General features: G+C 43.4%; 1 protein-coding gene across 2 annotated transcripts in view; it reads left to right on the top strand.

Annotated features, from left to right (window-relative positions):
- Window positions 1–12450, top strand: part of C2CD2 (C2 calcium dependent domain containing 2) — a 36506-nt gene that overhangs the window by 9474 nt on the left and 14582 nt on the right. For both annotated transcript variants that reach the window (XM_048966879.1, XM_048966870.1), the window contains exons 3-8: window positions 1204–1323; window positions 1745–1846; window positions 5726–5848; window positions 6136–6256; window positions 8867–8975; window positions 11947–12008. In XM_048966879.1, the coding sequence (XP_048822836.1) occupies window positions 1204–1323; window positions 1745–1846; window positions 5726–5848; window positions 6136–6256; window positions 8867–8975; window positions 11947–12008 (637 nt within the window). The remainder of the gene's footprint in view (window positions 1–1203; window positions 1324–1744; window positions 1847–5725; window positions 5849–6135; window positions 6257–8866; window positions 8976–11946; window positions 12009–12450) is intronic.

Here is a 12450-nt window from a genome sequence, read left to right as displayed (position 1 = left end):
GCTCCTTTGTAATTTCTGCACAGATGTGCTCTGAAGCCCTCTGGTGCTTCTTACAGTGTGTACAGTCCTTGGAGATGGACTATATTTAAGGAGAGACTGATAAGGATCTTTCAGAGGGTACCTGACTCATGTTGAAGCCTTCAGCTTCCAATCCAGTGTGCATAAGTGAAACAATAAGTGCACAAATATAATTTACTAGCATTTGCACAGAGTTTCTGTCAAACAGATCCTGCAGCAAATAATTTGTCTATGCACTGCATTAACATGGTTAACTTTGCCTGAGTCCATCTACGGAATGTTTAACTCACCTTTCCAGTGGTGGAGCTGTGGGGACACTAACCATGGGGGAGCAGCAACCAGCAGGTGTCTTCAACCAGCAAGGCTGTTAACAAAGCATCTCTCTTTGGCTTAATGCATGATTTGTGGCTTCTGGGCCTTTTCTCTGCTGCCAGGTGCTTTCTGCACCTTCTTGGTTTTTGAGCAGTTCTGCAAACTCAGTTGGCTTTCGAGGGGAGGGAGGAGAAAAATGCTCGGTGTAAACTCAATGTGATAACAAGTTAAATTGCTGCTTATAAAACTGAGGGTGTGTACTTCAGTGAGCATATAGCAGTCAAGTAGCAAATGAGCTTGTCCCACACATTTAGCTTCACCACCAAACTTCAGTGCTCTCCTGGGTCCGGTCAAAGACGTCTCAAGTCTTCTACCTGTCACCACCCCACTGGAATTACTCAGTCAATATCCTCTCCAGAAGCAGCAGCCTTATGCCAAAGTTTCTCATTTGTAGAATGCCACTAAAACAAATGTTGTACAGTTCATTTTTACAAGCCAAATGTTTGGTGAAACCAGCTGTCCTGTGATACGATGCTTGGTTTGTAGCAGGAGAGGAAGGAGAAAAAACTGAATTATATCCAGTGACACAAAAAATTCTTGGAAATCACCGGTATTGCCAGGTATTAACCTCTGTGTCCAGAAGTGTAGCTGAAGTGCAGGTTTTAGAACGGAGCATGTAGAAGGAAGTGTAGGGGGTTAATGAAACTGACTGGAAATCTCCCATTTGCAGAATATAGCATAATTGTAGTAGCTTAAAGTCCTTCTTTTTTTTTTTTTTTTAATAGTTCTTTTCTTGCCTTTACCTTCCTTTCTTGTTCTTCTGAAGGCTGAATTGTTCTTTCCTTCCTTTTTTCCTCCCTTTAATTTCTTTAGGTGGTTTCTTGTAATGTTGTGGGAGATTCCATTACGTTTATTGTCAGCATCTCAAGCTCTTCACCCACAGCTGCAGGAAGTCGGTCGTACAGCGTGAAACTGTCTCCGCTTCACTTGCAGGTAAGGCCTCTTAAGTATTATTCTCTCTTTTTCCTTTTGTTACATTTCATCCCACAGCTCAGCTGAAAGGTCTGAAAGGTGTGTTAGGTTTTCACTTCCTGCATGCAAAAATGCATACAAGCTTGTGTTAATTCTAGTAAAACATTTAATAATGTTACAGTTCTGTCTTCTGCTTTAGGAAGACTGTGGATAAATAAATAAATCTTTTAATAGTCTGCCCTGATGTGTAGAACAGCAGTACCCTTTTTGACTGGCATGCGCTCTCTCTTGGTATTTAGTTTGCTTTCTTACACTGTTGCTTGGATGTATACCAACTCAGAAACTGTTATTTTTCCTTTGGCAAGCCTTAGTTTGGAGCTTGACTTAAAATTTCCTTACAGGATATCAGAACACACTCCAATAACTGCTTTCCTATCCACAGCTTCACCTCTATGTGAGAGACAAAGGGGATGATGTCAAAGTGGAGTGGCTCCTCGTTAACGTGGATGAGACCAACTTTGAAATCCAGCCAACAGTGCAGGAGGTCAGTCAGGAAGTTTTATTTGTCATAGTGAAAGTTCAAATGTAAGGATACAGTTAGACTGGGAGAGGACTTCTGTTCTGCCATACCTTACTGCTGCTGCTCCCCCCCTAGGCACTCTTGTCCCTCTGCTCAAGGAGTCAGAAAGCATCTCTCCAGTGCAAAACCCAGTGCAGTGCATTAGGTTAGCAATAACAGTAGCTAGAGCTAAGATATTGGATGATGCTGGAACAACTGAAGCAAAAATGCCTGTTCCTTTCTGCTGACTGCATTTAGCAGTGGAATGGGGCAGTTTTTTATTGGCAGTGGTTTCTTGAACTGCTTCAGTGATACTTGCCATGCCTCATCCATCAAAATCCTGCATCTCTGAAGTCAAAGAGTAACTCTCAAGATTACTGAAGCATTAAAGATAAATCTGTGTTTGACAGACAAGTGACCTGGCAAATATTTTTGACCAAGTTCAAAGATGTGAAAAATGTCTGTTACTAAAAGTCTTCAGAGCTCTTCTAATATAATGAAAAAGTTGTGATTATGTTCCCATCAAAGTCATTTACCCTGCCTTAACTTAATTAGTTTTGAAATCTGATAGCCCTCATTCAGAAACAGCTCAGAAAAACACAAATTTTTAAGGAAATAAGTTATTTAGAAACATAAATTCTGAAGATATCCAATGAGGAGACTCCATAGCCTCTCTAGGCAGCCTGTGCCATAGCTCCATCACAGTAAGTAATTTTTTCCTTATGTTTGCTTGGAACCGCCTGTTTCGGTTTGTGACTGTTGCCTCTCATCCTTTTGCTGGGCACCACTGAGAAGCATCTGGCCCCATCCTCTTGCCAGCACCTTGATCAGATCCCCTGAACCTTTTCACCAGGCTGAACAGCCCCAGCTCCCTTAGCCTTTCCTCGTAGGAGAGATGCACCAGTTCCTTCATCATTTTAGTAGCCCTTTGCTGGACTCTCTCCAGTATGTCTATATCCTTCTTGTGCTGGAAACCCCAGAACTGGAGCCAGTGTTCCAGGAGACTTCATCAGGACAGAGTAGAAGGAAAGGATCACATCCCTTGGCCTGCTGGCAATGCTTTTTCTAGTTCACCCCAGGATACCGTTGCCCTTCTTGGTCTCAAGGGTTTATCACTGGCTTGTGATCAGCTTGTCCAGAAAGTCCTTCTCTGCAGAGAGCCTTCCCAGAAGCTCAGCCTTCAGTACTGGCTGTGATGGTAAAGCTGCTACTGAAAACTCGTAGCTGAGTGACCTAGAATCATAAAAATTTATTACCGCAGCTTTTGTACACAAAAATGCTAAGCTCATAAAACTGAAGACAGGCAAGTCTTTTGAAGTGTGTTTTAATGCTTTAATTAAAATGTAATATCATAGTAATGTGCGTGCAACTGACCTGCACGTGTTGGAGCGGCGTGCTGATTGTCCACTTATGAACAAGCACTAAGTATTCACTGCCACGTGCAAATGAGTCTGGCACTGTCTCAGGCCTTCAAAGCCTGTTTCTTGAAAACGCCGAGTGACAAAGCAGTTGTAACCTCCTGTGCTTTGCCTGTGATTTTTAAAATGAGCCTGTTAAGTTGTTACTACTTAAGGGCTTCTTTTTCACTTTGAAGTTTGTGTTAGCATTCCGGGAAGCGGGGAGGTGACAAACAGAGCTCTTTAATGAATAAAACAAGGAGCAACCTACCCCTTGGTAACTCCTTCAGCTCTTAAACTTTTAACATCAGCTTTTGTGTCCTAGTTTGTAGTTCTTTTTTTTTCTCCTTTGGAGGAGGTATTTTATATACAAATTGACATCTTTATTTGCTGATGGTTATCAATGCAATAGTTCTGTCGTCAGTCGAACAAGGGGATATAATAACCTATTTTCTGCTGATGAAAAACAACAGAAAACACCTATCAATAGAAGCTCAATGATGGCTATTGCTGCTGTTATTACAAAACAACTAATACCAGTTTTGGTTGGTGGCAGCGTGAGGGTTGGCTGGAATTGTGCAAATTGGCATCATTCTTCATCCAACAGTGTGTAGGTAAGGGCAGGGGAAGGGAGTCACCCCCAAAACAGTGAGAACAACCAATGATTTATCTGCATATTTAAGTATCTCAGAAAAAGTAAGTTACTGAAACAAGTATATTTTCAGTATTTTTAAAAGCAAAAGCTTTGGAAGCTGTAGGAATGTGCCTCTGCCTCTTTCTTTAGCAGTTGCGTTGGGGACCACAGTGTGAACAGAGCAAAGTTGCTGAGGAATTAGCCAATATTGTTGCAGGTTTTCATCAGTAGCTGCATATCATCAAGGGGTGGGTGTGTGAGGAGGTGGTGCAAAAGGATTTTTGTATGCAGCATTCCTGGGATTCTTACGAAACACTTGGGCTGTTTCTATAACACTTGAGGAATTGGGAAAGGGGTGTTGCTCCAGGTTGGTTTGACCTGCTGCACAAGCTTCAAGCATCCCTGTAGGAGTGCAGAAATGACTTCACGTGCATTAAAAGAGGACTGAGGGTTGCGAGTGACAAAATCTGGTAGAGGGCTCTGCATGCAGAGAGGTATGGCTCCAATAGAGGAGGGTGATGCAGCATGTCCACTCTGCTGTGTTCACAGGGCTGTAGCTTGATACTTGAGCTGCTACAGTCCTGTGGGTCTGCTTAAGCTGATGGGAATGCTGGAAGCTGATGCTGCACAGCCTAAGCATTATCAAGATAATCTGCAGGAATTAGGCATTCAGTTCCCTGCCTGATCTTCCCGCTGGTACAAACTGTGTGTCCTTGTCACCAGTGCACCTTGTCTTCTGCAGCTGGGCCTGCTTTGTTGGCACTGCTTGCTGGAGGACTGCTCCCATCAGACAGACCTGTGCAGGGGTGCTTCTTTTTCTGCTTTGCATGTTTATTGCACTTGCCTGGATATTCAGTATCTGTAAGTCAGTCCCCTTCGTTTGAAAGCCTTGTTCTATAACGCTGAAATTTCTCATTTGTGGTAACAAGTTAGAAAGGATGGATGAGTCCTCTGTCATTCAAGTCAATCTTTTCCTTAGAAAACAAATCTCATGGAGGTTTCTCCTGGGCTGTCTCCACAGCAAAGGTAGCGCCAAACTGCCCTTTCTTGACATCTTCATTTGAAGATTCATTCTGGTGTAGGTAACTGAGCAGAGGAAAGCTTTCCAGCAGCATGACACGAGGATCATGGGGATGGGTTGAATAGTTCACTCTCTTTAGATGCCTTACAGTTATTCCTGTGAAGCCACATGGAAGCAAGATCTGTGACAAGTTCTGATGTTCCAGTGAGGAAGTATGCAAGCAGGCAGTGTGTAATACAGATGACCACAGGGTTTTTGAGTAGGCAAATGTGTCATTCCCTTGGAGTGGCATGACTGTCTATCCATTCTATGCATTTTTCAGCAAGGCTGAAGACCTCCTAGAGATGCTGTAATAACTCTTCAGCGCAGCAGAGGATTAGCACATTCTCAGCTGTCGCAGGCTGGCAGAATTCCCATTGAATCAGTGGAACAGTGCCTATCTGCTTATCTGGGGACCTGATCTGCTCTCTCAGCAGAGTGCAAAGCAGTTCAGCAACTTTAAAACAGCACCATAAAGTGTTAGTGAAACACCTAGTTTTGTAGCTAAGAGCTCTGCCTTCCTAACTCTGAAGAACAGCACGCAGCTTTGTTAGTGTACATTTCTAGTTTTTCTTCAGTGCATAATGTAGAAATGTAAGTAATTATTTGCACAATCTCCTAGTACGTTTTGTTGCTGGAAGCATAAACTGTTTCTCTCTGACAAAGGTAATTGGCAATTGCTTTGGTAGTTTGGATATGCCAGGTTAACTTTTTTCTGCCTTAACTTGTACTCTCCTGAATTTTGAGCAGCATGATTGTTGGTTTCCTTTTAGGAACAGGGAGAAGGGACTTGTGTAATATCTGACACACTCAGAGATGTTTTGAAGAACCTCTTCAGCTCAGTTACTCCATCTGTAGTGTTGAGTACAAGACCTACAGACATAAAGGAGGTTCAGGTAAGTCCTATTCCTGCCTGGATCTTTTGGAAGTCTCTTCTTTGTAGCGTTTTTGTTTTAGCTGTTTATGACCCAGAAACCAGTACGTTTAACACCACTCAGTGGTCAGATACAACTGGAACACTTGCTTTAAAACAACACAGCCTTTGGCTGTGAAGGTTTTGTGATTATAACTCCCATGTGGCTATTTGTGGATGTTTCTCCAAATCACACCTACTCCCTAATATTAATGTGACAGAAGTTAAGCATTTGCGTATGCTCCATCCCTGTTGTTTTCCTTTTCCCAGAATGTACAGAACACAAGCACTATCCCTCAGGGCACCAGTCCACCTAAACCTCCAAGGGCTCATGAACTGAAACTGCTGGTAAAGAACATCACGGTAAACCTCACTGATCACAGTGCTGCAGGTAATGTAGCCCAGAGAGTGCCACTTGTTTTCAAGTAGGATGTTGGGGGTTTTTTTGTCTTTTTTTTTTTTAATTCAGCTGAAATCATTAGGAAGTTCTAATTTACAAGCTTGGCTCAGAACACGATGCACAAAATTGCTGTTCTCCCAGAAACAAGCTTAGTCATGCTTGTACAAAACTGTGAGTGTTTTGGTTTACTCAGTCATTTAGACATCTTGATCTTCCCGTAAACAAATGCATAGTGTTTGAAAACAAATTGAAATGAGCATATTCCTCAAGTTGATTGTTTATTCTCTAGAGTTTGTTTTATTTTAGAAGTTATCACTTTGAGTGATATAACAAGTTGGATTGGGCTCAGGACCAACTCTTTATTGACTGTTAGCAGTGGCATTGCTTTGGTTCGGTGTTGCCCTATTTTAACAGCTGTTTTCCCTTATTTGGGGGCAATTTCCTGATTTATCTGTAAGTCTCTTCCTTTATGTAAGCTGTCCTCAGAGGGTTTTGTTGCTTTACCCCTAGTAGAGTATCTCTGTGGGTAAGGGAAGGTATACCTCTTGCAGATAGAGAATAAAGCCAAGAGGAACAAACAGCCTGGTCAAGTTGCACTGCTGGTTTAAGAAAGAAGTACCAAACCTGTCTGACAAGTGTTCAGACTTCTTCAAGTGCAAACTTGCTTGCATCATTGCTTGAGGCATGACTGAGCATATTTTGGGTTGCGTCAGAGAAAATGCAAATTTGAATCCCTGTGATTTATGGCTGCTAGCAATTCTGGAACAGTCCTTTCAGTGGAAGCTTCTGGCAGCTAAAATGGGCAAAGCACTGGTTTTGGATAAATATATTCTGCTTGCTTTACTCTTTTTCAGTTAGATGTAGTAAATTGCTGCCCCGGACTGTTGCATAATGCTGCTTTGCTCATCCTGACTGGAAGTATTTCCCCTAAAACTTAATACAGACTGTTTTTATACATATATATATGCTTGTGTGTGTGTGCATATATATATAACATATCTATATATAGGTATGTATGTATTATAGCAGTTCTGGAAGTCTTGGCAGTGTCAGTAAATAGGACTGTGTTGGAAACTGTAGTTTGCAGCAGGAAAACTCCTTGAGAATTCATTGCTACTCTACAATTTCATAGTGTAGACAAAGCTTTTCAGAAGAGCTGCCATTAACAGTCATGAGATGCCTTTATAAGCACAGGATGCGTACAGCAGAGGGTTTGCCTTCTGGGAAGCCCTTTTGTACTCTCCCTCAAAGTGTGAGGAAGAGGGAACTATTAATGCTGTCTTCTTTGGGCATCCAGATACGGAGATCCCGAAGCCACCACTTGCTTTTTAACAGTGAAGGTGGAAGAAATTTTGCTTGTTCCCTAGCAACTCCTGGGGTGTGAATGATTTGAAACTGAGTATAAGAAATAAAACCTCATAGTGGTGTTTTGTTCATCACTGTAAATCCAGTGGAAATAGTGGCACAACTGGGCAGATGGTGGCTTCTGGACAGAACTTGCTGCCTTTTTGTTCCTTTCCCTTTTCCTGGTCTTGTCTTGTACCAATGATTTACCATCCCATAGCATCTCCATCTTCCCTTATGGTGTGCATTGTTGTAGGCTCAGCATAGTGGGCTGAGGGCTGAGATTGTCTGTCCTGACCATTGAGCTCAAGCATGGGTCGGCAGCATAGTCTATAGAAGCCTGAGGCTTTCCTATGAGTGTAGCTGGTGAGCAACCAGTAGCAGAACTGGGCTCTGCTCCTGTGCTGTGCCAATTTTTGTTTGTTTCCTTAGTTTGTGCATGTGATCACAGGTAGTCTTGGATTGGTGCTGTGTGGCTCACAGCATGGTAGCTAGGGCAAAAGAGATTCCTGGTGTTAAAGAGTTGTTAGCTGTGAGCACCAGGAGAAGAGCTGTTGGAATGCCCTGTTGCAGTGTCAGTCCCCGGGTGGCTCCAATGCAGGGCTGTATGCACATTTCAGCAGGGCCTGTGGGGGCATATGGCTGCTTTGACAACAAACCACCTGGGCCTCATTAACTCAGGCTCAGCGCATTGGGAAAGCAGCTAAACTGCTTACTGCAGGGTTAGCTTGGATCCGCATAAGCTGTGTGTCCGTAGTGCTTTGTCTCCTCTGATAACCTTGCCAGGCCCAAGCTGTTTCTGTGGCCAAGATAGGGCTCCTTCACAGCCCACATATGTCACCAGAGGACAACTGAGAGTTGATGATAACAAATATAAGCCTGGATTCTTCTGGAGAGCTGGAAGCAGCGTATTTGTTGTTGGCTGTGCTCAAAGTCAGCAGTGAACTTTTTGCTGCTGTCCTTGCTGTTTTGGAACACCAAGAATGAAATGATTTCCATTGCTGTGGAAGAAATAGACAATGAATTGTTTTCAGAGTGACACGTTGTGCAATTTGCATTTGGAGTAGTGGTATAATTATTATGCCAATTAGTCGTAAGCGGAGGGGAGAAATTTATTCTACAGGTGGGTGAGGAAGTGTTTCCAGATAGTCTATTCAAAAGAGCAGTATGTAAGGAAAGAGGTTCTTCACTTTCATTTGAATAAGAGTGTCTCCCTGTGATGGAAGACTAACAGCTTTCTTTTTGTTGTTCTCACAGGCAGCACAAACCTTGTGTGCATAGCTCAGCTGAATGACCCTATGCAGAAGTTCTCCAGCTCTGTAGCCAAAAATGCTGCAAATCCCTTTTGGAAGGAAGAGTTTGTCTTGTGAGTAACTCACCTACTGAAAATGTTTTAAGCATCTTCTTTCTTTTTTAACCAGCACTGTGTGAGATTTCAGCAGAAGAATGGTGTTTTGAAACACGGTCTGTCAGGCAGCCTCAGAAAAATCTAGAGCTGGTGGAGACTTTGGGGTATCTAATTACCCTTTGCATGGATATGAGGTCAAACAGGCCTCTAGATCTTCTTCCTTGATAGATATCTGACTTCAGTTCATGACAGCAGTAACAGGCATAATAAATCACCCTGTACTTTAATTCAGTGCCAAAAATTGTTAGCAAGGTTTTGAAGTCATTTTACCTTGAAAACTGCATTTGAAGAAGTCCAATGTCTGACCCTTTCTTCCTTCAAATGGGAAGTGGGAATGTGCGACCAAGTTGAACATCTAAAAGAACGATGGCTGTTGTAAAAAGCACAGTGTAATAAAACTAAATAGGGCTTTCTTTTCTGTAGAACAAAAATGGGAATTTGAGGCAACGTGCACACTATGGTGTGATTTTTACAGCTTCTGTAAATGAGGTCAGAAGTGAGCTGTTCTAAAACTGTTTTCATTTCCACTTCCTAGTGGCAGAGCAGAAAACATCAGGTAGGTTCTGTGTTGTATGAGGAAGGAATAGAGGGAGCAGCTAATGGTGTGGTCACAGGTGCATTTCTCAACTGACTTTTCTCACACACACACACGCACGCACGCACACAGCCTCCCAGGAAAATGTGGCAGTGCTGCTGCCAAGCAACATGCTGCAGGTGCTGTATTTTTTTCCTGCTACTGGTTTAGTAATATGAGAGGCACTTGGTACGTAGTGGTTCTCTATGTAGCTTTCCAGTCCCTTCTCAGTTTCATATGTGGAGTCATCTAGGTTGGATCAGACCTTCAAGATCATCAAGACAAAGTCCATCTGTTTTTTGTGACGTTTTTCTTCACTGTTTAGTCAGAGCCTGACATCCACTTCTTCTCTTGGTAAAGCAGAATCTCAGCTTGCAAGGAATTGAGTGAGTGTTCAGACCTGTGTCTGTCAGTGCCGAGTGCTGCCTTTTTTGAGGAGTGGTGTGTGTGCTTCTGTGTGTTTCTCTTCAGCTCCAAGGGGCAGGAAGTGTGCAGTGCACAAATCTTCTGCTGCCTCCCCATTGCAGACGGCTGGTCTGTGCCCATGCCTTCTATAGGATTGTGCTTCACAGGAGGAGGAGTATTGAGGGAAGGAGCAAAAGGAGTTGCTTGGTGTAAATTTCATCAGAAGCTGGACAGGATGTGGAAAACACTGGACCTCTCAGTGTGTGCAGGGATGGAGATGAGAAGTGACCATAGTCAGCACAGAAAACATGATGATGTAGAACAACACTGAAAACTCCTATCTTCCTCTGCAGTCTGATGGAGAAATACACTCTGTGTCTCATCCTGCTGGCAACTGGACAACCAGCTAGGAAACTCTTCTTTGAGACATGAATGGCTCAAGACATTTTGTCTTTCAAAGTCTGCTTTTAGTTGGAGGAGCTCCCGCTTTTGTGGGAAGCCACAGAGCAGGCAGCATTCTTATGTGACGGCGCACTGTGTTGCTATTGCAGCTTAGCAATTGAAGTGATGTGATTTCTTCTCCACAGCAAGAAAAACAGTGCACTTCTGTAGCACCTTTCTTTTCTGGAGCATCTCAATATACTCCACCCCTTGTGTACGTGAACCACTTCAGCCATCTATTGGTGGAGCAGCACCAATGCTGTTGCAGAACAGACACGTACCCAGCACTTTTGGACAGGAAATTTACAAGAATGAGCCCCTTTCGAACTGAAAGTGCAGAAGGGAGGGTAGGCAGGATATGATTAAGTGGACTGGAATTTGGCCTAGACGCTAGGGATAATGCTGGGTTTTCCCAGCATTGGCTGTTATTCAGAAGTGCATGAGGTAAGCTTGGGAACTTTGAAAGACAAGCAAGTTGTCAGGATTTGTCTGCATACTTTCTTTCAAGTCCATTCCCTCCTGCCTTCTTTAAAATAAAGAAATGAAAATGTCTGCCACTCTGAAGAACAGTGTACTGACCACTGTGTCAGGCTTTGTTTTAGCTTCACAGGAGGAGCAGCAATTGGCAGCCTCAAGGTGCATGCTCACAAGTTTTGGAGGTGCAAGATGGGGAATTATAATGGTGGAGCAGAGATTTAAACTTGCTGCAGAGAGAATGGCCCAGAGCATCTCGGTGGATGATGGAAATGGAGCATCTGCAGCCAAAATAACACCATCCTGAAGTGGATACATGGAAAAACACACAGGTTGAACTGGAAGATTCCTCAGTAGATACCCAGATTACTTCATTGGGGAAAAGGCTTTGTACCTGTCTGGTACATCTGACAGACTACTACAAATGCCAGTAATTCTGCTAATAGTGCACATAAGTTTGTCACAGAGAAACTAGTTCTTATTTTGCAGCATCCTCAAGTCTTATTTTGAAAAAGTCATGCTTCTGATTTGAGCCTGTGACTGTTTGCTTGCTTCTCTCCTGCCTTACAGGGCACTCTTCTGCTTGGACAGGGCACTGAGCAGCTCTGAATAGGCAGTTGATTGGACCTGTTCCAGCATCTTAACTTAAAAATTTCAACAATGTTGACTGTTGATCCTGCCAAGGAAGAAATGGCTTCTTAGTGCTGCTGTTAGCAGTCAGATTAGGGACCAGCATCACCCTGAAAGGCAGTGTTTGCAAACTGCTGGGGAGAAGAAAAGCCTCTGAAATTGTAGGCTGTCGAAATGGGAGCTGGGGGTGAGCCAAACCATGGTTTTCTGGTTGAGATTCCTCTAGCTGCTCTCACAGGTCAAAAAGAAGCCGCTCACCCTGGCAGGTCAGCCACGTGGGGTTGTGCTCTTTGTGGGATGAGGAAAGCAGTGGGGCTGGGGACCAGAGCGGGGCAGGGAAAACCTGCATGGGAATGAAGACCCACCTGCATGCAGAGACCTAACACACTTTCATTTATTTGACAGTGAACTAAGTGCCAAATCAAAAACACTGCTACTGCAAATAGCAGAAGACGGAAAGTTGGATAGTAAGTATTTAAACTGAAATATTTGGCGTGATCCCCTCACAAATATTGCTGATGTTGGCATGAGTTCTCTTTCAGTTCTGCAGTATAGCCATATAAGATCGTATTTGGTTCCCAAACCTGTTGAAGTTCAGCTGTCTGGTGCTGCTTCGTCCTGGTTGTCCCATTGGGTGCATCTTCAGAACGGCCCTGCAAGGGAGAGCAGCAGAAGGAGATCATCTGAGAATAGCCAACCAAGTGTATATGAAACAGGCAGTTTGGGGAAAATGCAGTAGCTCAGTTTGTGTTTTAAAACTTTGTAAGTCTGTCCTCATATTTAGCTCCTGGAGTTGAAATCCATAGAAAACTATGAAGTTCAGGAGTGAGAGTGGTTTGTTTGCCTGGCTCCTCCGCTGCCTGTGTACTTTGTTACTTCTACCAGTAAGCCTGGAGGGAAGAGAAATAC

Source organism: Lagopus muta, chromosome 1 (genome assembly GCF_023343835.1).
Source record: "Lagopus muta isolate bLagMut1 chromosome 1, bLagMut1 primary, whole genome shotgun sequence".
Lineage (NCBI taxonomy): Eukaryota > Metazoa > Chordata > Aves > Galliformes > Phasianidae > Lagopus > Lagopus muta.
Note: the sequence above shows the minus strand (reverse complement) of the source record. Positions and strands in the feature narration are given on the sequence as shown.